This window comes from Taudactylus pleione, unplaced genomic scaffold (genome assembly GCF_031769625.1).
Source record: "Taudactylus pleione unplaced genomic scaffold, aTauple2 ptg000037l, whole genome shotgun sequence".
NCBI classification, from domain to species: Eukaryota; Metazoa; Chordata; class Amphibia; order Anura; family Myobatrachidae; genus Taudactylus; species Taudactylus pleione.
The window spans coordinates 3,965,258-3,990,945 of NW_028284439.1; the positions used below are offsets into that span (position 1 = coordinate 3,965,258).

Sequence of the window (25,688 nt, forward strand, 5' to 3'; positions counted from 1 at the left end):
TCCAATGTAATAGCCTGCAAGATGCAGACTTGGGCGCTATTCTGGTGAGTGAGCCCATATTTTTAAAGTGTTAATTAATTAAAAGGCAAAAGCACCCTGTTTTTACCTTTTAAATTATTACAGTACCACCGGATCAGTGCTGTACCTACATCCTGCAGGCAATTACAAAAAGCTCCATGTCTTAAATAAAATATGGAAAGGGAAAGTGATGATAAAAGTACTGAAAGTGAATTGTGCTACTGTACAGACTCCAGTGTTCCTGTCCCTCCAGGGAGGCTTCATGCCCTGCCCTAAGATGGCCACCATGATCACTACTATTTATGTGCAGGGGCTATCTTGACTTTACTATGTAGAGTGACATGGTGGGAGACAGAAGTCTCCTACTTTGTACCTATGAGAGACTTGGTTAATACCTGTATTTAATGCTGCCCAGATCCCTGCAAACAAAGAATTTCTAGAGACCAGTTTCCAAATGCTTGATTTCAGAGTGAGTGTGGCCAGTCCATGAATAGGGCATAATTAGCACTTAACCAGCTTTAATATGTGTCAATAAAAGTGTATCGTGTGTCATAATCCCAACATATACAGGACCAGCATTCACAGTAAGCCATTAGATGCAGCGTTTGCCTTGCGTGCTCAAGCTCCGCTACATTACCAGTGTACATGTAACAGTGAGTACAGCTGTACCTACTATACTTCTGTCGAAACTGGACTATTGGCTGAGACAAGATCAGTTTAAAATTGAATCGCAGTGACACCATTTCGCGAAATGGCCGCCTAAGCGCCATTTTAGATAAACACATTTTAGTACATGTGGCGATAATACTATTAGCATCATGCGATTGCATCCGTGACCATCGCCATAAGTTACGGCGATTCACCAAAAGCCCATTTCATGACTTCAGAAATGGCTTTACAGTATGTCAAAATTGGATTGCATTAGCTGAACAGAGCAAATGGTCACGTGACAACTAGCATGTGTAGATAAGCTTCCTGGATAAAGTCTGCTCTCACTCCAGGTGGCCCGGCTCGAATACACACCATACATTAGCAAGCATCCTCTAATGAAATAACTTCAAAGCCTAGAGTGTTATCTAAGGTTTGGGTTTTGTAGCTGAGTTAATTTGCATCCACACAAGAGTCTGGGAGAATAAAGAGTTTTTATTTTGAGCCTGGGAAAGGTGGGGGCTGCTGAGAGAGGGGGCATGTGGAACTATCAGGCTCAGCATTTCACAGTGCTACATGTTCACTTAGTAAGTGAGATTTAAGTGCACCATTCCTCATACACACATTAATACGCACAATTGTGTTGGTAACTAATCGCATATTAGCGAATGCATAAGATCCTGTATGAAAACACTGGTTGTTAGCTTCATGCGCACGCATCTGCCCCAAGTTAACTAGCGTCTTTACATCACACCTTGCATACTCACACATTACATATCAACATAAAAGGTTTAATAAGCTTTAAAGTATAAGATTTAAGTTGGTCCAGTTAGTATAAATGCTGTGAAATAAAGATATTTGATAACTAAGGTTTTATACATGCCTAGAAAGCCGTGTTTGGGTTCGTACTGATGCGTACTCTTTCAACAGAATTCCGGTATTATCGGTGTGGAGATCGCATCATGCATTCTCAACTTATGGACCGCAGAGACTTCAAGCAACAAAATGTATATTATATGAACAACTGTTAGGATGATTGCATGGGGCGGGAGGGCAGAGACCCCCAGTTGTTGGAGGCTGGGTTGAGTCTATTTGAACCAGCCTGTTAAACGCTCTGTAACAGATGGTTCCCTCATGGGAACCAATGGCATAAGCAAGAAACTTCTCTATTGTCCTGTCTATTCTGGGGGGGTATAAATATGTGTGCTCAAACACTGGGTCTTTAGTCTTCTTGCTGAATGCTGAATGATGACGGGGTTTCTTGCTGATGCCTTACATCTGGACCAGAAAGCGCTGCATATGTATACTGTACAGCGGGTCTGTATAATTCCTTTGCGTCTAATTGTGTATGGATCAATAGTGTGTAACTGACTGTACTTTTTACTTGAATAATACTTTGTGCTTCGGAACCACACGTTCCAAGTCTGGAGTCTTTTATTTACTGTATGACTGTGTACACAATTTAGCGTCATCCTTAGAGGTTTATAGGTAGGATTTTAGAAGGTACAGGCAGGGGTATATAGATGTCCATTTCAATATCATCACTTCAATAAACCAATACCACTTGTGAAGTACTGTAAATGGGCTACTCATTGTTTGAGTAATCCGCTGGTGTGTGCCTTTATAACTCTGCAATATCAACACCTGCATACACATCATTTCCCCAATAAAGTTACAATGATAGCCTAAAGGTTGTATAAGCATAGCAAGCATGAATTCATTTACAGCACCATAAGGTGAAGTAAATTAGTGTTAATTAATAGGAGAAAGTTGAGCAGGAAACTGGACATAGTATAAGGCAAACAAGACTTGACATGAGTAAAAACAGGAAAAGTTACTGCACAGAAGAAAATACATTATTAGTTACTTCAAAGATAATATAAATGTATCATGTTATAGTTAAGGTTTACTAGTAATTTATTTTCTATAAATGTTCAAAAGAAAATCATATATGGATATACGGATCCATATTGCTATGCTGAACTAATCAAAATGTAGTATCACCTATACATTCCAAAGTGGTCAAACTATTTTGGATCTTTTAGCTTTCAAAACACTTCTTTTTATTATGCATAGCAATCTCTGAAAGATGGAATATTTTAGTGTAATGCCGCATTATTCATCTACAATGTAAACGTTTTATACTGTACATTTCAGACTTAAATTAAAACAAATTCTTACTCATCTGTAGAAAGACACATTGAATATCCATACAAACTATGGACGTCGTAATGGGATCCCCAAGTTTGTTCAGCATCCATGCAGAGGGTCTTGGAATACATTACTCGATCCATAATTGCTTTAGAAAGAAGATAAATATATATTTAATGTACAACTATTTAGGAACATTTTTATTGTTCTAAATCTCACAAATATTCTTTTCTTAGACGACTGAATTATAAATGTGTTAATTCTTTGATATGTTCCCCTGCAGCTTTCACTAAGGCTGTTAAATGAACATCACAGTGATCAATAAGACAAGCTGCAGACAAACTCTGCCATTAACCTTTACAAGCACTATTACAAATATTTTGGAAACAGTTTGGAGGTGACATGATAATTAGTGCCTAGTTTCTATTTTGCTTGCTAGGCTTACAAATAGATATCAATTTAAGAAAATAAAGTGGGATGATAAGATAGAAACATAGAAACATGGCATTTGATGGCAGATTAGAACCACTTGGCCCATCTAGTCTGCCCTTTTTTACCTTTTGGTAACCTCAACCCTATGTGATCTTCAGTTCTTTGTAAGAATATTCTTATGCCTATCCCAAGCATGTTTAAATTGTTCTACTGTCTTAACCTCTACCACCTCTAATGGGAGGCTATTCCACATATCTACTACCCTTTCTGTGAAGTTATTTTCCTCATATTTCCTTTGAATCTACCTCCCTCCAGTTTCAGTGCATGTCCTCATGTTATAGTACTTCTCTTTTTTTGAAGAATGTCTCCCTCTTGCACTGTGTTAAAACTCATGATATATTTGATAGTTTCTATCATGTCACCTCTTTCCTTTCTCTGCTCCAGACTATACATATTGAAATATTTTAGTATTTTCTGTGATCTAGGCCATGCACAATTTTAGTTGCCCTTCTTTGTACAGTCTCTAATGTATTTATATCCTTGAGATGTGGCGTCCAGAACTGAACACAGTTTTCAAGATGAGGCTGTACCAATGACCTATGCAGGGGCATTATTAGTTCTTTCTTCCTGCTAATGATTCCGCTCCTTATGTAACCGAGCATCTAACTTGCCTTTCTCATTGCTTTGTTACAATGCTTACCTGCCTTTAAGTCACCTGAAATAGTGAATCCTAGATCCCTTTCCTCATCTGTAGTTTCCATTGGAGTACCTCAATACAATATTTAGCTTTTGGGTTCTTGAGACCAAAGTGCATAATTTAGCATTTTTGTTAGCATTAAACTGTAGTTGCCATATTCTTGGCCATTCCTCTAGTCTAACTAGATCCTCCATCATTTGTCTTACCCCTCCAGGTGTGTCTACCCTGTTGCATATTTTTGTGTCATCTGCAAAAAAGGAAACTTTCCCTTTAATACCACTTGCAATGTCACCAACAAAGATATTAATCAGCACTGGTCCAAGTACAGAACCTCAGAGTACACCACTTGTCATAATTCCCTCCAGAGACTGCACTCCATTTACTACAACTCTCTGTTTCCTATTCTGCAACCAAGTTCTTATCCATTTAACCATCTTAGAATCCAGTCCCAAGTTTTAAAGTTTATTTATCAGTCTGCGATGCTTGGACCATATCAAAAGCCTTACTAAAGTCTACAGTAGATAAGCTACATCTACGCCCCCCCTTGATCTATTACTTTAGTCACCCAGTCAAAAAAAATCAATTAGATTTGTTTGGCATGATCTCTCCCTAGTAAACCCATGCTGATTGGGATCTTGTTGGATTTGAGATGTTCCACAAGTCTTTCTTTTAATAGTGATTCCATTACTTTCCCTAATACTTAAGTAAGGCTCACTGGTCGGTAGTTGCTTGCCTTTTCCTTGCTTCCACTTTTGTGCAGTGGGACAATGTTTGCTCTTTTTCAGTCATCTGGAATTACTCCTGTAGCTAGAGACTGGTTGAATAATTTGGTTAATGGTGTTACCAGCACCCCTTTAATCTCTTTTAGTATCCTTGGATGTATCCCATCTGACCCCATTGATTTAACCACTTTCAGTTTTGTCAGTTCTATTAGGAGCTCTGTAAGTATACTTGTATCTACCTCGTGTATATCCTTGAAACGTAATAATTGTGGCCCCTTTCCCTCTCCTACTGTAATGAACACAGAGAAAAAATAACCATTTAGATGATCTGCTATGGCCTTGTCTCCCTCCACAAGACCCTCATTGTCTGTCTTCATTCTTATTATTCCAACATTTGATTTTCTTCTTTCATTTATATACTTTAAAAAAGTTTTGGCCCCTTTACTTACAGACTGGGTCATTATTTATTCAGCCTGTGCCTTTGCACATCTGATCACTTTCTTGGCTTCCTTCCGTCTGACAAGATATACCTCTTTGTCTTCATTGTTCTGAGTCTGCTTATATTTCCTAAATGCCTCTTTTTTGCTTTCACAAAATAAAGATACTTCTTTTGTGAACCACACTGGCTTCCTTTTCCATGTGCCTTTCATAACCCTTTTTATACTAAGATCTGTTGCTTTCAGTATTGCACTTTTTAATTTTTCCCACCTCACCTGCACTCCTTCCAAGTTCCTCCAATCTGCCAATGAATTGCTTACACATCTTCCCATCTCTGCAAAATCAGCATTCCTAAAATCTAACACCTTTGTTTTTGTGCGGCATGAGTCAGACCCTGTCTTTGTACTAAACCATGGTACCTGGATCAAAGGTTTTCTCCAACACTTACATCTGATATCCTATTACCATTTGTGAGTATGATGTCTAGTATGCTGCTTGAGGGCTGCTCCCAGCAAGGCATTTAGGAAGTCCCCACTTCTAATGGAACATGCAAAAGAACCCTCCCAATTTACATCTGGTAGATTAAAGTCTCTCATTATTATTACCTCTCCTTTTAAAGTCATTTTAGTGATGTCTTACAAAAGATTCCTGTCCAGTTCCTCCCCCTGGCCTGGTGGTCTGAACATCACCCCAGTGCAAATAATGTCCTTCTCACCTGTTTCTATGGTCACCCAAAGGGCCTCAGTTTTTTTCTGCAATATTTTGTATTGAAGTAGTTCTTATGTTGTTTTTCACATACATTGCTCCGTAATAGCTACAATATCCAGATCATCTCTAGTCCCTATTGCTATTAGCTCTGATATTTTATCTCTTTAGCTCTTAGCATTTGCACACATAGCTCTAAGGAGTTTGTTTGTGCCTCACTTAGTTCTAGGCATGTTCAAACAGTACATTTGTAAAATTGTGGCATTTTTATTTTACCTGGTTGCAGATGTTGTTCAACGTTTATTCAACTGTTTTTTTAACTGTTTCATAAATTACCATTTGTGTTATAATACACCTAGGGGTATAGTTTTTTTAAGTGGAGATGTTGCCCATTGCAACCAATCAGATTCTACTTAACATCTAATTAGCACCTACTAGAGGTTAACAGCTAGAATCTGATTGGTTACTATGGGAAACATCTCCAATTCTAAAAACTCTCACAAGTAAATTTACCCCTTACGGCCGTATTCAATTAGCGGCAAAAATGGCCGTTTTTTTCCGCCTTTGGCGAAAACGTCCAATTTTCACCAAAAAAGTAGGCTACATTTTCACCAAAAACAGGCGAAAACGTCAACAGGCGAAAAAAAAATGGATTAAAGTTTTCTCCATCCCAGACCAGCAGAAAAAAAATGCAAAATCCCTATTTTTTGCTAAATATGTGGGGATTTCTTCAGAACCCTTTGGACACCCCCCCTAATGATAAATTGCTAGAAAAAAAATGTAAGTTGCCTACTTTGGCAAAAACGACCGCACATTAGGATAAAAGAAGAATTCAGCTATAAACTCTGTGCTGTATTATTAGATTGTGTAGTTAGGTAGTGACTAAGAAGATATAGATATACACTTTCATAAATATGTATTTTAGTATCTTTTAAAAGTCAACGACCCAGCCTCACTCAGTTATGAAATATGTCTTTGTTGTTGTTCCGTGCTTTGTTGTTGAATAATTTGAACTTCTATATATTACTCTTTTGATCAGTTTGGAATCAGTGTAGGTCTATTTCAAATTAATCTATCCAAGGCAACTGAGAAATCCAGAAGCCTCTGTTGCTAGTGTGGGGGCATGGCCAAACACAGGAGAAAAAGACTCATTAAGATGATTGCGGGCTTATTCTGAGTTGGGAGCAAGTAAATATGCAAACATTGTATGAAAGATAACTATGTGTAATATATGGTTTAAAGCAAATGTGATAACTTCTGTCAAACTCCTGTATGTGACTAGTAAAGATATATATGTAAACTACTGTAGCTGAAGTACCCGGCATTGCCCAAGTTTAAATCATCGTTATTAAGTATTATTATGTGATGTTGTCCAAATCCAGCCAGTGGAAGGCCCAGAACAGGCTCCTTGAGTCAAATTTTTGCCCGGTGGTCGGCGCAGTCTTCCGTGAGGACCAACTGGGACTCCAACCACTCTATTATGTATCCCAGACCAAGTGCCATCCCTCTGTGAAGTTTTCATTCAAATCCATTTATTGGAAGGCCGAAAACAGGCTCCCCTTGTAAAAGTTCTGCCAAGTGTACACCAATGGGAGGTCTGACCGGGACTTCAACCCCCTATAATGTCTTCTGGGATTCAATGTTACCCCACTGTAAAGTTTTCATCCAAATCCATCCAATAGAAGGCTCAGAACAGACTCCCCAGTTTGGAATTTCCTCCCTGGGTCAAAGTTCTGCCTGGTGCACTACACAGTAAGGTTCGACCGGGACCCCAACCACTCCATTAGGCATCCCAGACCAATTACCACCCCTCTGTGAAGTTTTCATTCAAACCAATCCAGTGGAAGGCCCAGAACAGGCTCCCTGGGTCAAAGTTCTGCCTAGTGTACACCAAAGGGAGATCCGACCGGAACCTCAACCCCCTTGTATGTCTTCTTGGATCCAATGTTACCAATCCAATCCATCCAGTGGAAGGCCAGGAACATCCAAATCCATCCAGTGGAAGACCCAGAACAGGTTCCTTGGGTCAAAGTTCTGCCCGGGGCATTCCACCATAAGGTCCAAATGAGATCTCAACCACTCCATTAGGTATCCCATACCAATTGCCACCCCTCTGTGAAGTTTTAATCCAAATCCATCCAGTAGAAGGCCCAGAACAGCCTCCCTAGGTCAAAGTTCTGCCCAGCGTACAGCAACAGGAGGTCCGACTGGGACCTCAACCCCCTAGTACTGTATGTCTTTTGGGATCCAATGTTATCACTTTTCACAACTCTCAGATAAGTAAAGAATGCTGGCCCATATTTTGGGTTTGGCGAGAGCTAGTACTGAGGCATGGAGTCTAACATGCTGGCAGTATTCACCAGGGACCCCCACAAGGAGGTTTGGACTTAACTGCGTTGGGCACACAGGTCACCGCTCTTAGACTAGGTTCCCTAATACAGGTGCTGGTGTTCTCTGGGCAAGAGTAGAGTACAATGAAAACAACAATGAAGTCGACAAGCTGGTTCAAAACCAAACGGACAAGACAGCGCCAGGGAGCAGACATATGCAGGTCACGGTGGATAGCCAAGAGTCAAACCGAAATACCAAGCAGACAGAGTCAGGTCATGGAAAAGCCAAGGTCAGAAACAAGTGGTAGTATCACAGGTAAGGAACGCTGGAATAAGGTTAGGGAGCCTATACTCTGGCACTGAATAGTGCTCAGAGTTGTCTTTATATTGGGTAAGGACTTCAAACAGGACACTTCATACTAAGAACACCTGGCCCTTTAAATTACCTGCCATCCACAAGAAGATCACAGCAGCAGGCGCTGAATGATCCGGTTTGGAAACACAATCTTCACAGGAGGCCAGCGCTGCCAGACCTGATAAGAGGGATCGAGCATCTGGCCAGGATCAAACTGGTCCACCTCACGTTGTTTTCATCCCAGTTGATGCAGTGGTGTCCGAATGCATAACCGGACAGACAAACAAACAGAACAATTCATTTTATATATAAGACATGCCGCTCTGTAGCTTTGTTGTATTGTGGCATTGCCATTATGTGACCTAATAGCTTTACATACAAACAAACTTCTATATATAGTAAATGTTACTAATGGCTCTTTTATACAAATTGACTTTCTCTACACTTTTATTTTCATTTGGCATTTTTATTTTGAATTTGGTGTATACTTTCCTGTTTAATCAGCAATTTAGGATTTTTTTAACATTGTAAAGAAATAATTGAATTAAACCAATAAATAATAACTTTTTAGAGAACACCAAATGGTGCTTCTTTCAAAAATAAGGGAGTTCTGCATAGACTCAAAACACAGTGTGCAATTCCTGCTCACATGCTATGGGGGTATCCTTACATTGTCCTTTAAAGTCACCAAAGGACATTGGGTTTCAAATTGATGTCCAAAGCGAACAAACGTCAGATAAAGGGTGAGTATGGACTATTGATTTGTATCCTAGTGGGGCCACTGTTTACAACAGAGAACTCTTTTGACCAGTTTGAAAGCGAAGTACGTCTACTCCGAATATATCTATCGAGGGCAACCAAGACTTACAACAACTCCTGTTGGTAGTGTAAGGCATGGCCAAGTACAGAAGAATGGCCTTAGTCACTTGGAAAAAGACACATTAAGACCATTGCAGGGTTTAATCTGTATTGGGATCAAATTCTATTGTATTCCTTTAACCAACTGAATACCATACAACTGGAATGCTAAGAGACAACATCACAAACTCTAACCACTGGAGGGTATAGGCACAATTCCCTACATGATTTGGTGAGCATATTACAAAATGAATGTTATTTCGGTATTTGTGTACTTTTCGGACTCATTGCAGAGAGAACCCAATGAATGTTTTAAATGGTACTTGTGTATTTTAAGTTCACAAGTACCGAAAGTTGTCCCCACCTAAAGAAGAAAGTTGTCCCCTCGCGGTCTTGCTACGCTCGCCATGCTTTGGGCTAGGTGGCTCGTTACGCTCGCCACAAGGTTATATTCCCCCTCTATGCCCACTTGGATGATAGGGAATGACGCTGGACACTGGGAATGATGCTCCACACTGGCTGATTATGTCTGGGTCCTCTTTATGAAGGGTATTTAGACATTACCATAATCTACAATATAAAAGCAAAAATTTGTCCTTCTGTCTTTCTATACAAATCCACAGTTTACAAGCCACAATCATGAAATTTTACATACGAGCGTATTAAAACACGGCAGAGACAACTAAAAAATGTTAAATCTAAATTAATTACTGTTAATTTTTAATTAACGAAAAACCACAATTTTTGCATAGCATTTGCCCTCTACAGGTCAGGTACGGAATTATAAAAGGATTTAGCTTATCTACTATTTTTTCTTTTCTATCTTCTCTACTCTACATGATCTTAATGTTTATTATTGAAGAGAGCATTAGCAGGCTTTGCCAGCAACAACATTCACTTTTTTTTTTCTTCCAACTGTGTAAAAATGATGACTTTGCAAGGACCCTGCTGTACTGTGAGCTGCCAAAATATTACACATGGAATGCTTCTCCCAAAGTTTTTCTGTGCAGAAAACGGAGTCTCTGTAGATGGTCATCCTGGTATAAGAGCAACAGAAGCTCTTGGCTGTGTTTGCACTGTACATCCTACATATTTTGAATGCTTCTATCTCCGAAGTTTGCTTTTCACCGTTACAGGTCCTACTTCCTTCAAAGACCTTAGGTCTGTTGATGGGGAAGTTTGTCTCACTTTTTGTGAGGCCTGCCTAAGGAGAGGTTGGTTGGAGGATGATGTGTAAAAAAACATTCTTAAACTCCTGGGCAATGCCGGGTACTCCAGCTAGTTGATAATAATAATGAGTGTAGGACACTTGGGTTCTCTCTGCAATGAGTCCGTAAAGTACACAAGTACCGTTATTTCACTTATTAAACACAGTGTACTCTATATATAATTTTTCATTCCTGGTACCCACACAATATCTTACAAATTTAAGAACTACCCATTTTTCTACAGAGAGCAGAACACACCAGGTGGAATGGTGTTATGTTAAATGTCTGTTTTAGGCCTAATGCACTTTCTAAACCTATTTTCTGCAATGTCATTATAGTTCATGCTACTAGTGTTCAGGTATAAATAGTGTGCTGCATTCCATAAGACTATTATGCAGTCTCCAGAGTTTCTTCTTACTATGGAATCAATTCATAATGCAGTGAAAAGCCCTTTATCACTCGTCCTCTGTAATAAAGGGCTTTTCACTGCTTTCATTAATTAAGAGAGTGGGTTACCGACCGTGGATAGAGCTCAGATTTCTACAGCGATGGCCCCTAATTAGTGCAAATATCACTTCCTCCTACAGTAGTATGGAGCAAGCAAAGAAGAAAAGAATGGAAAGGTCAGCTTTCTGTTTCTCTTTTCCACATCATTAGGCCCTCTGTGGATGGTATAATTAGCCCCTGTTGGGGGATAAAAGTAGTTAAGAGTGCTATCTTCCAGATTCCTTTCCACCATTACCATTCTCTCCTCCATCTTCTGTGCAGCACACTCTGCCCCATGGCCACTTATATTAATCTCTACTGACAAGTATACTAGTGCCCTTTTGTATTCTGCAAAGATTGCAAATTGAACATATGGAACATGGATCACTTGTCTAACACAACAAGCTGTGCGGTTAAAATGTAGCCTGGTTAACTGCATGTCAGTGTGGATGAGGGTGCCCCACTGGCAAAATAATGCTAGCTGAGACGGGCATGGCAGAGATGGCTCAGAAAGCATTTTTGAGGCCAGCAAGTTTGAGCAGGGCAGGGATGTGCGGTGAGGGTAGGTAGGGAAGGCAAAGCCTCCCCTATCATACTGCCTCCTCTATCATACTCCCTGTCATGCTCCAGAGTTTTGATATTAAACTGTGTTTTCATACATGTGTGCCTCCCCAGCCATTGACATCACCGCACATCACTAGAGCAGGGAGAGAAGATCACGGGTCTGCAGCTAGCATCAGACAGCCTCAAATCAAGTAGTGAGTAAAGTGTTTTTACTGCGCAGAACCGGGTCTGCTCGGAGCTGCCTGATGTGCAGAACTGACCCAGACTCACAGAGGGGACAGGGAGACATGAGAGGAAAACCTGTTTTCCTGCTGTGCATGTTCAATGATGATTATGGATTGCGCCGAATCGTGATTACTGTCTTTCCTCTGGGATTGGCACCATCACTAGGGACCAGCTTAACTGCCTTGGATTGCAGGTGGGGTGAGTATCTGAGAATGTCCAGATAAAAAGAAAAGATTCTCGCCACGAAGAGAGGCGAGAGATGTGTAAAGATTTCACATTGACATAGCAAACCTTTATGAATAGAGCTGTATAAAGGTTACACTCTTCCTTTACTTCATATCAATAAAAATAAAATAATGCTTAAATTTGCTTGTGACTATAAAATGCATAATGGATGATAAACAGATAGTAAATGAATTTGAAAAACACAGAGAATTTATGAAATACCTAGATTTCATAAAAAAGATTAACAAAGAAATTAGAAGTTACTAAAGGCAAAATAAATCATTAGCATTTCAATTTAATAATGCTAATAAGGATTCCATACATGCCTACAGAAAAATCTACAGCAACCCTAGGAGTAATTAAGGGTCTACAGCTATCACATGTTAATAAAAGACAGAAAAGACTTGTTTAAGACATTTAATTAAGTTATTTCATACACAGGATTACCATGGATATGAAGATTTATCAATAAAACTAATTTGTAATTGTCTTATCATTTTAATAATTTAATTATTTTTATTATAATTATTTGTTTCTTCTATTATTTTACATTGTCTTACCGGGTGTATAAGGAGGATAGTTTAAATTGTTAACAGCACAGCCTTTCTTTGAACCTTTCACAAAGTTGGAAACTTCATTCATATCCTGTTAAAAAATATAACAATAGTGACTTTTAAGACACTCTAGGAAACTTCTCAGTAGTAAACAAGAGAGATATCTCTATGCAAGTATGAAACTAAGGGCCTGATTCAGAGCCGCTCGTAAGTGGCCGCTCGGTCACTCCGAGCGATGTTCACACATCTGCGCATGCGTATGGGTCATAATGTGCATGCGTCAACCAGTCATTGAGCTCGGAAATCGAGCGCTCGCAAAATAGCGAGTGCCTGCTAATTTGAGTGACAGGATGAGGCGTTTGTGGGTGGTAACAGGGGAAGGTGCTTGAAAACGGGGAGTGGTGACCCGAACGCAGGCGTGCCAAACGGTCAAAACGGGCGTTTTAAGGGTGTGCATAATTAACAAAGCAGCGTCATCGATCACGTCACTTGGTTGTCTCTTAGCCTGAACTGTTCGCATGATTGCGGTAGGAACATCCTACCAAAAGCACTGCGAGCAGTTCATACGCCTTTCGATGTACTCAATTAATCAAATAAATAGCGGAGATGACGTATGATGCGAGCGGCCAGGGGGCGTCTTTACAAAATAGCGAGCGCATGTTTCGTTCGCTTCCTCAGACATAGAGGCTTCAACAGACCGCAAAGAGCGAGCGCTCAATTTAAATAGCCGGCCCCTTTTTCTGAACGAGCGAACCCAAATAGCGTCCGGCTCTGAATCAGGCCCTAAGTTAGATCTACAGTGTATGGGCCTGATTCTGGTTTCGGAATAAAGCAAGAAAGAACAAGTAACTGGACAAACCATGTAGCAATGCAAGGGGTGCAAACAGACCTGGATTAAGCCTTTGGGGGCTTGGGGCACTTAAGACAGGGGGCCCTCCCCCTCTTATTAGCACCGGCCCTGGCCATGCCATGTGTGTTTCTCCTCCCCCTGCACCTCTATTAGGCAGCAGCAGTGCAGCATGGCAACTGCTGTTGGAAGAGATGCTGCTAGTGGTGGAGGCTGGAGACAAGCAGAATTGTCCCCAGACAGCAGCACCAGAACTGGGTCAGAACAACTTTGGATGGGGACTCCCCTCAGGGTGCAAAATATACATTTTCTTGCATGTGGGATAAATAATGGCTGCTATTGCATGTAGCCCACAAATGTTGGACAGCTTAATTTCTACTGTACACTGCAATTTAGATTTCAGTTTGGACCCACCCTTCCAAAATTTAAATCTCTCTACAGATTTTACATATATCCCACGTGCATTGCAGCATGGTTTTATCTAGGTGCACAGTAACATCATATTGCTGCTTTCCATGGGAACGCCTCCGTCTGGGCAGCCTCACCCCCAGCACGCCCACCAAAGGGGGCGTGCTGTCACTCACCATCGACAGCCAGCCCCCTTTGGTGCGAGACCCCGAGCGACGGCTTCCCCTCCATCGTGCACATGCGCACTTGGGCACCATCGACCCGCTTGCGAGGGCTCAGCGCTCGCGAGTGGGTCAGAATCAGGCCCAGAGTTAGTTCAGTGGCTCTGATAACACTTTGGTTGGAGTTCCACCTCTGAGTCTTCGGAGGTCATGTAAGTAATAAGTAATATATAATATAATTAATAAATAATAGTCACTTGCAAAGTACTGTGAACCTGATTCAGACCCGGATGCTAAGCTGCACTTGCTCTGAGCAATGGTCGCACAACTGCGCATGCTTATAAGTCGCAGTGCACGTGCGCAAACAAGCGTCTGCGATGTGAAATCGTCCGCTCGTAGTACACAGCCTGGCTGCTACTTTGAGTTACAGATAGCACCATTTGTGGATGGTAACAGGGGAAGCTGCTTGGGAACAGGGGAGTGGTGTTGCGAACACAGGTGTGCCCAACCGTCAGAACAGAGTTTAATGGGTGTGCATAATTAGCAAAGTAGCGTCATTGAACATGTGACTTGGATGATTTTTCTATGATCTGCTCGCACTGCTTGTGGGAGCCTAGGTCTGCCTTAAGTGCTGCGAGCAGCTCCAATGGCTCCCGAAGGTCCCGATTAACCCTACATTTCCCAGTGATGACGTTTGTTGCGAGTGGCAAGGGGGCGTCTTTAAACAGTTGCGAGCGCAATAATCTCTCGCCCATTAAGACACCGCAAAGAGCGAGCGCATTTTTTACATGGACGGCCCCTTTTTGAAAGAGAGCGGCCGCAAATAGCATCTGGGTCTGATTCAGGCACACTACACTGACACACTAAAGACTACAATGTTGCAAATACCGGCAGATTTTGCTGCAAATCTAATTATTTGTAACTTTCAAATTAAAATAATTGTACACATTTATTATTTTACTTACAATCCATATGCCATCATACTTCACTAGTTTGTAAAATTCCTGACATTCATTAACCCACCACTTTGTACAGGCATCATTAGTATAATCAGGATATACTGTTTCTCCAGGCCAGACCTGTACAATAAAAAATCTATATTATTTGATGCCTGAAATATTGTATTTGCATCCTCATTTCTTTCAATGATCACTTCACCATCACGCCATATTCCTTAATTCATTATCCCCTGCCATGACATTCTGAGGTGCCGTCAAGCACTTGCAGGGATGCCAAGGGCTGGTGGTCCAGGACCAAATCAAGTTATTTATGGTCAATGTGATATTTATGGTCACTGTTATATACAGTATGGCCAGTGCTGGTGGCTGCCAATCATACAGTATACTATGTGGACAAGCAGAAATGCAACTCAGTCCACCACCACATAACTTAACCTATTTCTCGATAAGAAACTATTGGCCTATGGGTGCAGTTAAAAATGCTGATACTGTAGGGCGCTGTGACTCAAAGTTTGGGAATCACTGCACTATGAGCATGAGATGCATGTGTACATACAGTATTTGTATATGTGTATGTTATATATTATATTTATACATAATGTGTTTGTTTGTCCTTAATAGCTTTTGAGGTAGAGACTACCCCCTTAGACACACATGAAGCACTGTGATCATCATTTGTGCAGCTATGACGGCCAGGTGTCAGTGTGCATTGTCAGGTTCTACTATGTAGTTAAGTTGCAAGGTACAAAAGGTCGACAGGGTCAAAGTTTCCACATGAAAATGGTCGACACAAAAATGGTAGACAATTATTTTTTTTAGTTTTTTTAGCCCTAATCTTCACCCTAACCCTAACCCTCCCCTCAGTGTCTAACCCTAACCCTCCCTCCTGGTGCCTAACCCTAACTGTCTGGGTAAGTGCCTAACCCTAACCGTGGGGGTAAGTGCCCAACCCTAACCCTCCAGTAAGTGCCTAACCCTAATCCTAAAAAACAACAAAAAAATTTATCGACCATTTTTGTTTTGATCTTTTTCATGTCGAGTTTTTGACCCTGTCGATCTTTTGTACCTGTCAAACTTTTTACTTGTCTAACTTTAGTGTGTCTGACTTTTGTCTGTGTCGAACTTTTATCCTTGTCTAACTATTAATTGTCTAACATCTGGTGTCTATCTAGACATTGTCTAACTAATTACTGTCTGTCTATAGTCCGGAACCCATAAGAAATAGGCACAATAGTGCAACAATACTGGATAAACTTAAAAAAAAGAAGTAGAAAGAATGTCTTTTGCACTGTAGCTTGACATTTCCCTACATAATAATCCTGTAAATAGTAATGATTTTAGCCAAGGGGGATTTAAATTGCCTATATTATAGGAATAAAGTACCATACCTCTCCAACAATGGGGGTTTTCCCATCTGACTCATTTACCCAAACGCCTAGTGTTTGCCCTCTGTCATATGCTTCATAAGGGCCATTTATTAGCGGTGTAGTGGCAATAGCTGGATCCTGCAAGGAAAGAATAAAGTATTTAATAACATCTAAATTTTAAAGTCAGGTGAAGTCAACCTTTATAGTATTACATAAAATGTACCATCGCAAACATAAACACACACATGTACTATTGTAATTATGAGCACAAGCATAAATTGCATTGCAAACTTCAGAATGAAACATATGTGAAACACTCATTGCATTATCAAGGCGCTGCCATGGTGGGCACAAGGGGTGAGTAACCCCAGGGCCCCCTCTCTCAGGGCCCCCATACTCCCCTCTCCTCCACCAAATATGCCCACCCTCCTCTGGCCCCCTGCCGGAGCTGCTCCGTACGAGCTCTGGCACTGTTGTCCAGGGATGATTCTGGTTGTCTCCAGCCTCTTCCACCAGCAGCAGCACTCTCATCAGCAGCACGGCAACAAGGGGCATTCTGGGCCTGGGGTGCATGGGTTGTACTGTACATTTTTCTGCAATGAGGGCTGCCAGTGTGCACTCTAACATATACTGTACCTGATGGCTGGATTGTAAGCCATAAAGTTATCCAGGTCCCCATGATTGTGTTTATAACACAAATAGAATATCCAGGCAGCATTCACTACTTACTGCCTGGCCGGCAATCACATCCAAACACATAGGTGCCACATAACTATTGTATGTGTCCCTGTAGTGGATACTGGTTACTAAGATGTCCATGTAGTGTATAATTGTCACTAGATTGGTCCCTGCATTGTATAATAATCACTAGAATGGTCCCTGCAGTATATATCGGTATGAAATACAGCTGGACCTACTGTAAGCCCAGCAGATGAAGATCCTTATGGCGCCTGGTAAATATCCTAACCCTTCCTTGCCCCCCCAACCCTAACCCTCCCTTAGGGGCGCCTAACCTCCCCCCTAGTGCCTAACCATAACCTCCCCCCAGGGGTGCCTAAACCTAACCCCACCTCCCCGCTCCCTAAACCTAACCCTCCTGGGGGGTGCCTAACCCTAACCTCACCCTGGGGTTGCCTAACTCTAACCCCCCTTTCCCTTAGCCTGATCGCCACCCTCCCGGGGGGAGTGCCTGATCCTAAACCCCCCCTGCGGCTAACAGGTCCCGATGCCCGGCTTACCTACGTTCAGTATGCCGGGCGTCGGGATTCCGGCATGGGGCTGATGATAAGTATCAGTATTTAGATGCCTATTATTAGTCCCATGCCGGGATTTCACAGTTGGGAGCCGGTGGTCGGCATTTCGACCGCTGGCTTCCTGACTACATACCTGTATACCGGATACTAGAATGCTCCTGCATTGTTTACTAGTCTCTAGAATGGTCCCTGTAGTGTTATCCAGTCACTAGAATGGTCCCTGTAGTTTATACCAGTCATTAGAATGGTCCCTGTAGTTTATACCGGTCACTAGAATGGTCTCTGCATTTTATACCAGTCACTAGAATGGTTGCTGTGTTGTTTACCAGCCAATAGAATGGTTTCTGTAGTGTATACCGGTCACTAGAATGTTCTCTGTAGTGTATATCGGTCAATAGAATGATCCATGTATAGTATATCAGTCACTATAGTGCTCTGTATATTTCATAGGATTACTAGAATGGTCTCTCCTTTGTCAGATGGGTTTGATAGGTGTTGTAGTTCTAACATTTTTTCATTTATTTAATTGGCTGTTGAAGTCACATTCATATTAGACAGACCACGGACGATTTCCCATTGTAATGTGCTGATAGAAAAGTCAGGGATACTTAATTGCATCTGCCACCCAGGCCAAAGATTGCCAGCCAGCTCGTGGCTGCAACAGATGCTTCACTACTGCTGAGAGACCTGTATCTGGGAGAGCTGCTGATGGCTGGAGATGAGCAGAATTGGTCCCCGCACTGCCCAAGAGAAGGCTCCGGAGTCTGACCCTGCTGCAGGAGTGCAGGTATGACCTGTGCTGCTGCAAATGCCTCATAGAGGTGCGGGGGAAGGAGGCACACACAGCGGGCACAGTCAGGGTGGGGGTGCTGACAAGAGGGGTAGGCTTAAGGTTTAATCTGACCCTGCTGCCATGCCCACTTTAGAAGGATGCAGGAGGGTGGCCTACTCTGACGTCGGGATCACGTGCAGTCCGGGAGAGTAGGCGATTATCATGCAAACAGGCTAACAAACACAAAAACATAAAGGCTGTATATCAATTACAGAAGTGTGCTCATACACTATCACTGCAATAGTGCCTAACAGCCCTTCTCAGCGCACCAGGTCCCATGCGACTTAGCTTGCTCAGAGCATCACTTTTGCATCTTTTGCTTGCCCAAATATGCAACTTAGTCACAAATGGATGCAACAATCCACTTCATAGGACTGCACTGATTAATTTGATGGTAGTGTCTGGAAGCCCTTCACTGAGAGGACCCTGACGTCATCAGCTGCTATCCAACGTCATTCCCTACCATCCACGTGGACAATATAGTCTTGTAGCAAGCGAAGCAAGCCAACGAGCCCGAAGCTTGGCGAGCGCAGCAGGCCCACGAGGGGACAAGTTTCTTCTCTAGGTGGATCTTATGGGCATGGAATCGTACTTCCGCCCTTACTCATGTCACTTCCAGGTCCTTGCGAATGGGAAATAAGCTCAACTTTAATTTGATATGATATGTGACAATTATACTGTATTTGTGTACGAATGAGTCTGAAACTGTATACGAAGTGCCACCATGTAGCGGCTGCTGCTTTTTTTCCGCACTAACTCCCGTTTGTGACACAGGGGTCTAGTTACTAAGCAGTGTTAGGAGACAGAGTTAAAAGTGATAAGTCTGTGATAAGGTGCAAGCCAATCAGCTCCCAACTGTCATTTTTCAAACACAGCCTGTGAGATGGCAGTTGGGAGCTGATTGGCTGGCACCTTATCACTGACTAATCACTTTTCACTCTGTCTCCTAACACTGCTTAGTAAATAGACCCCTAAGACACAGAAAAAGATCATCAGCGCAAACCGAGTTGCACAGGACTTGATGGCTCACTCACGACAGGCATTTCATGCCGCATGGCATATTGTGGCTAGGTGTATAAGGACACATCTATAAATCTGGGAGCCAGTGATAAGTAGACCCACTAAGAGAGCCGGAAGCATTGTATGCCAAAATTAGAACCAACACATTGGATTGTTATAGTTTATTACAATTGCTAAGGGATATCAAAAATAATAACCTATTTTAATATGAACAAGTATCGCTAAGTCTAGTATTAACATCAGTGGAGGACTATGGTATAGCCATACCATTAGCCATTTACAGTAGAACAAAATAAACTTGAACTCAGGTTACAGCACTTATTTTAATGTTCAAATTATTCTATTTTAAACTTACCAAAATGATTATATATTTCTGGCCATTGGCATGTAAATCATCAGCAAATTGAGGAAGATCTGTATAAGTTTCTCTGTCATAGGTGAAATCTTTTTTATTTTCCATGTAGTCAATGTCAGTAAATTGTACATCCTAAAAAATAGTGAAATATGTATGTTTATAAAAAATGTAGCAATGATTTGACTCACTTTTATACAATTACAGTACATTGATCAGTGTAAGATATCATAGGGTAAACATTTAATAAATTGTTATACCTGACGTATCCTTTACTATTGCTTTAAAACATAATAAAGCATTATACAGTATAAAATTCAAAATGATTATATTTTGTCTATTTTTGTGTGTGACCTCATATGGTCACTACTGTAATGTATGCACATGACTAAGGGTCCTCACTTTTGTTGTTACTGTTATTGTAGTTAACTTAACAAATATTCCGTAAACATTGAACATTGCCAAAATAAATACAATAAGGGCATTTTTAAAACAATAACAAATAAAAATGTTCAGCACACCAATATAATATTGCAACCTATGATGAATTTTTGTGCCACATTTTTGCAAAATTCAAGTACCTTTTAAGCCAAGTATAAGTGCTAGTAATCATTCCTACCATAGAAAATGTAATATCATGTAGTTCTTAAGAAACAGATAATACCCATGTGCTATGTGTATGTATTTATCAGCGCCATATCTGGACGGCAGTGCGCCCTGTACAGCACTGCCGCCCCTCGCGCTCCCTCTCCGCCCCCTCATCCCACTGAGCGCTTACTTTTCCTTCCAGGGGGTGGAGGGCGGGCGGGATCCTGTGCCGACGTTCTTGTACGTTGTGCACCACTGCCGCAGGTCTCTTCCTGCAGTCCTCTGGCACCGGGAAGTGTGTACGGCCGGTGCCGCTGGAGGATTCCGCCCTGTGCGGAGGCACCGGCCGCACCACCCTCCCTATGGCCCTGGTATTTATGGTTGCTTGTCTGTATTTATTGAAAGGTATTGCCCCGGCCTACTTTTACATAACTGCATTGCAGCAAATTTATACTTGGCTCATCATATTAAAACATTGTTTTCTGCTGTCTAAGCATGAGGCTATATTAGAGTCCTCAATTTTTTGTGATTGGCTAGTATTAGTAACCGGTTGCTTTATAATTTAGCTTTGGTTTTGTCTTTTGATTGGTTTATTTTGACCTGGAAGAGTATCAGGTGGGTTTGATTTAGTCCTGCCTCTTTTTAGTTTGAAAGCCCCTCCCTCCCTCTTGCCCAAAGGTTTGCTATGTTTTTGTGTGTCTGTCATTACTAATCATTTACAATACAATGAGGCGCAGCAATGTGAAAATACGATACTAACCAGCAGCCACACATGGATTTTGAAGGATAGCGGGTGTGTCCTACCCATGCGGTGGAACAGTGGGTGCCTTTCTTAGCGGAAGCGTCTGTACTGTGCAACAGTAAAGAGTGGTGAGTCTTGCACAGCAAATGTTGCGCCTATATAAAGGGGAGGGGGTGCATTTTAGTCACCCCCATCTTTGATAAATTTATTTGTGTCAAGTTGTTTGGTAGCGTCTTCTCTGCCACCCTTTTTGAATTAAAATTTAGTCATTCAATTAATAAAGCTGAGACAATGCAGTGGTGTCTGTGTCTTTATTTTTAGAGTGATAAGTTAGGTTAAAGTGTGTTATTATGGTTAGTTACAATAAATCAATGGATACCTTATTCATTTATTTTGTTTTGTTTTGCTTTGTTTCCTGTACAATGTGCTGCTTTTCCTACAAAATCCTTCATAATTTTTTATGAATAACAAATGCATGAATATAATATATGCTTATTATACCCCATGGATACTGATTCCAGAGAGTTCTGCAGGGATGGCCATTGACCATCGATGGTTTGCCATCAATGATCATTGGTTTTGTCATTGATGGTGGAGATCCAATTGTCCTCCACCATTTATGACTGTCATGTGGCAATTTATTTTTCAGCACCAGAGGCATGAAGCTTAGCTACATCCTCTGGTGGCCCTCTTATCCCCATCACACTTCCCTGATAGGTCACAGCTTGACATTCCTCATAGCAGTGGTCCAAACCATTGATAATTCCCCATCAATGATTTCAAGCCACTAATGTCCATCCTTAGACCTCTGTAGAATGTACGGAAAATGGTACAGACCCAAAGAGGCAAATGTGACCAATGAAATCCATGTGTGAGTCTGTGCATGTCTGCATGTGTGTGCATACATCGAGGTGTATGTGTCCTTGTTTTACTTACATATGGTATATTAATGGCTCTGTTTCTGTCCACCACCTCTTTCACGTCATTGAGAGTTTTATATCCCCACCGGCTTAGATGAAAGCCAAGAGTCCAGTATGCCGGCATGTATGGTTTTCCAATAAACTAGCACAAAAAAGATATATATATGTACATTAGTTTATAGGGATGACTAATAAAAATGACTTCACAATTTATTATAAGATTAAAATATTGATTTATAATTGTAGTGACTATATACAGCTTCAGTGTAAACCTATAGACTGAGCACTGGATACCTCTTTTGCCATAGAACACTACTGTATGTGCTTACCGGTACTCAGTTGCATCCAGGACTTATGTACAAGGTAATGAAAAGTTAACAGGACACTGGTGCATATAACAAATATATATGAGGCTGATACCGTAGCAATATTAGCAGATCAGCATACAGTGTGACAGCACAGCAATATGTTACCACAGAATTAATGCAAGCATAGTCAGAGCAAGCAGCTACCAAAATGGCCGCTAACAAAATAAGACTGAGCAAAATAAGACTGAGCTACATTCAAAGGAGGCAGCTATCAACCATATTATTAAAACAAGAAAGTTTCAGGGCTGACTGCAAGTGAGAGTAGTCAAATAACAATCTGGGTTCAGGTAAAAGTACAGACAGAGTAATAAGTCACAATCCAAGACCTGGACAATGGCAGGCAAAATATGCATGTGAGCTGGGTGAATCACAAACATGCTAAGAACAAGAGCAATACCTTAACCGGTAATGGGTGGAAATGGTTAAGTAGGAGTAGAGAAAGTACTAAGACTACTTTACATTGCTACTGTATATAAGACCACTGTTTACTGGATCTCTGTATTAGGTTGTCTGGCTTGCAATTATGCGGTAGACAAGCAGGATTTCTTTTGCACACCATTTTTTTAATTACAACAGATCATACACAGAGAATCATTAGCAGCTACTATAAATCCTGACTAAGCAACAGCACATGATGGAAATAATTTCTACTTTTTACCCTTGGAAAAAAGTTCACCATTTTAAATTTCCATAACCCAACCACATAGGAAAAGTCAGTAAGGGGTGGAGATGGGGTGTGTGGTTCTTCTTTCTTTCACACCTGGAGCATTGGTAATGTTGGAGGGGCAGCATTGCCAACTTTTAAACAGTGGTAGAGAAGTTTTACACAGTCCTTTCATCCCCTGAATTTACTCTATTATTCTGTTGAGTTTTAGTACCTCAATTGCCCCTGCTCTGCTGTGCACCAACCCCTCCCCAGCCCCTCTCATTAAACATACCCCTTTTCTTGGTCATCTTCTGTCCCATTATCACGACTGCAGCACACATATGCATGTAACACCTACAGTAATGCTGCCTATCCACATCTAGATGCGGGGATGATGGCACGATTACGACATAGTAATCGCGCCGTCGTCCCCCTAGGGGTGAAGGGAATGGGTATGAAATGGGTATAAATGGTTCAATTCCCATCAGCGGCAGCCCAACAGGAGCAGAGTTCGAAGCAGCGGAAAGCCCGACAGCGCTGGAAATCCCGAACGTGGATAGGTAAGTATAGACTAACCTAACCCCCCTAACCCTAACCCTCCTTAGGGGTGCCTAACCCTAACTTCACCCCCAAGTGCCTAACCCTAATCCCCCCTCTAAGTGCCTAACCCTTCCCCGCTGCCTAAACCTAAGTCCCCCGGGGGGGTGCCTAACCCTAAGTCCCCCCCGGGGGTGCCTAACCCTAACCCTCCCACCCCCTAGCCTTACCCTAACCCTCCCGGGGGGGTGCCTAACCCTAAGTCACCCCCGGGAGCCCTAAACCTAACCCTCCCCCCCCCACGGCTGTCCGCTCGCGGCGCCCGGCATCAGTACGATTGTGATGCTGGGCGCCGGTCTCCCGGCATCGGGGAAATGCGGGCGTCTACATCTAGACGCCTGGCATTTCACCCTTGCCGGGAAATGACAGTCGGGAAGCCGGCTGCCGGTATTTAGGCAGTCGGCTTCCCGATTGCTTCCCGGGTGAAGTGCATACACTGATCTTTCAGACATTCAGTGTATGCAGATCAATCATCCACGAACATGGCAACCTGACGGCGGTCGTCAGGTTGACCGTCATGTTCGGTCGATGATAGATGTTAAAAACGACCAGGGGGCGCAAAGCATTGCTGGTCGTTTTTAACATTTTACTGCCCGATTTGCGGCCGATTACCAAGCGATTGAGTAATAACAATGGTCATTATCGCTCAATCGCTAGGGTTAATCTCCTAGTGGATGGGCACCTTAACTTGCATGATGTGCATACTGGGAGTCAGAGTGTACGCCTTGCACGTTAGGTATGATGTGCATGTAGTGCCGCAGCCACGATTATGTAACTTTCATCACTGGTGAGTTTTATTTAATAGATATAAATTTATTATGGGATGTTTGGTCATATTTTGAAGTTATCAATTTGTAATAAATGTGTTTAATACAAAATTAAAAATTTTAGACACTCTCCCCTGGAACCTATACTATAGATGAGTGTTTCCCAAATCGCCCTTCAGTGAGCCCTAATAGTGCATGTTTTACAGATCTCCTCAGTATCACAATTAAAATAATTAGCACCACCTTTGTATTTTTTTAAATATGTGAGTCAGTAATGACTACATCTGTATACCAACTAGGAGTTCTATAAAATATACACTGTTAGCAGTCCCTAAGGACTGAGTTTGGGAAACACTACTATAGACCGGGTGTGGCATATTTTGTCGAGATTCATCATGTCAACATGCGTAAGTTGACAATGTTGTAATGTTTACATGCTGGGCATGTTGACATTGATCATGTTGACAATCATCATGTCGAAATTATTAGAATGTCGTCAAAATGTCCCTGGTGGTCTAATGATGACTTACCTGGTGTGTTGGATCCAGCAGCTCCAGTAGTCTCTACTGGGTCTGGTGGTAACATCCTGATGACTTTTAGCAGATCCTTCGTGACTTCTGCTGGTGAGTATTGCGAATCCTAACCCCTAACCCTCCCCCTAGTGCCTAACCCTCACCCTGTCCTAGTGCCTATCCCTAACCTCCCCTCCCATAGCCTGACTTTAACCCTCCTCCAAGTGCCTTACTATACATCCCCTTTCGGCAGCCTAACACTAACCCTCCGCTGTCTGTCTTTGCAGAATATTGACATTTCACATGATAACATTCTGCATATGTTAACATGTTCAATGTTAACATGTCAACAATCAACATTGTGGTGTCGACATTATGACTACATCCACTATAGACCATCTACAGTGTTAAATATTAATACTGTACCGGTTGAGTCTCCCATATCCAAATATTCAGAAATACAGAATATTTTTAGCATGACTGAGAAAGTGAAACCATTGCTTTCTGATGGTTCAATGTACACAAACTTTGATTAAAGCACAAATTATTAAAAATATAGTATAAAATAACCTTCAGGCTGTGTGTATAAGGTGTATATGAAACATAAATGAATTTCATGTATGTACACAAACTTTTTCTGATGCACAAAATGATTAAAATTATAGTGTAAGCAGGCTGTGTGTATAAGGTGTATATAACACACAAATGCATTCTGTGTTTAGATTTGGGTCCC

General features: G+C 41.6%; 1 protein-coding gene across 1 annotated transcript in view; it reads right to left on the reverse strand.

Moving 5' to 3' along the window:
* MGAM (maltase-glucoamylase) overlaps positions 1 to 25,688 on the reverse strand; it is a 242,917-nt gene that overhangs the window by 179,121 nt on the left and 38,108 nt on the right. The window contains exons 9-14 of the mRNA XM_088452310.1: positions 22,082 to 22,207; positions 19,819 to 19,950; positions 16,380 to 16,496; positions 14,998 to 15,111; positions 12,623 to 12,707; positions 2,848 to 2,965 (exon numbers count right to left, since the gene is read on the reverse strand). Of these exons, the coding sequence (XP_088308436.1) occupies positions 2,848 to 2,965; positions 12,623 to 12,707; positions 14,998 to 15,111; positions 16,380 to 16,496; positions 19,819 to 19,950; positions 22,082 to 22,207 (692 nt within the window). The remainder of the gene's footprint in view (positions 1 to 2,847; positions 2,966 to 12,622; positions 12,708 to 14,997; positions 15,112 to 16,379; positions 16,497 to 19,818; positions 19,951 to 22,081; positions 22,208 to 25,688) is intronic.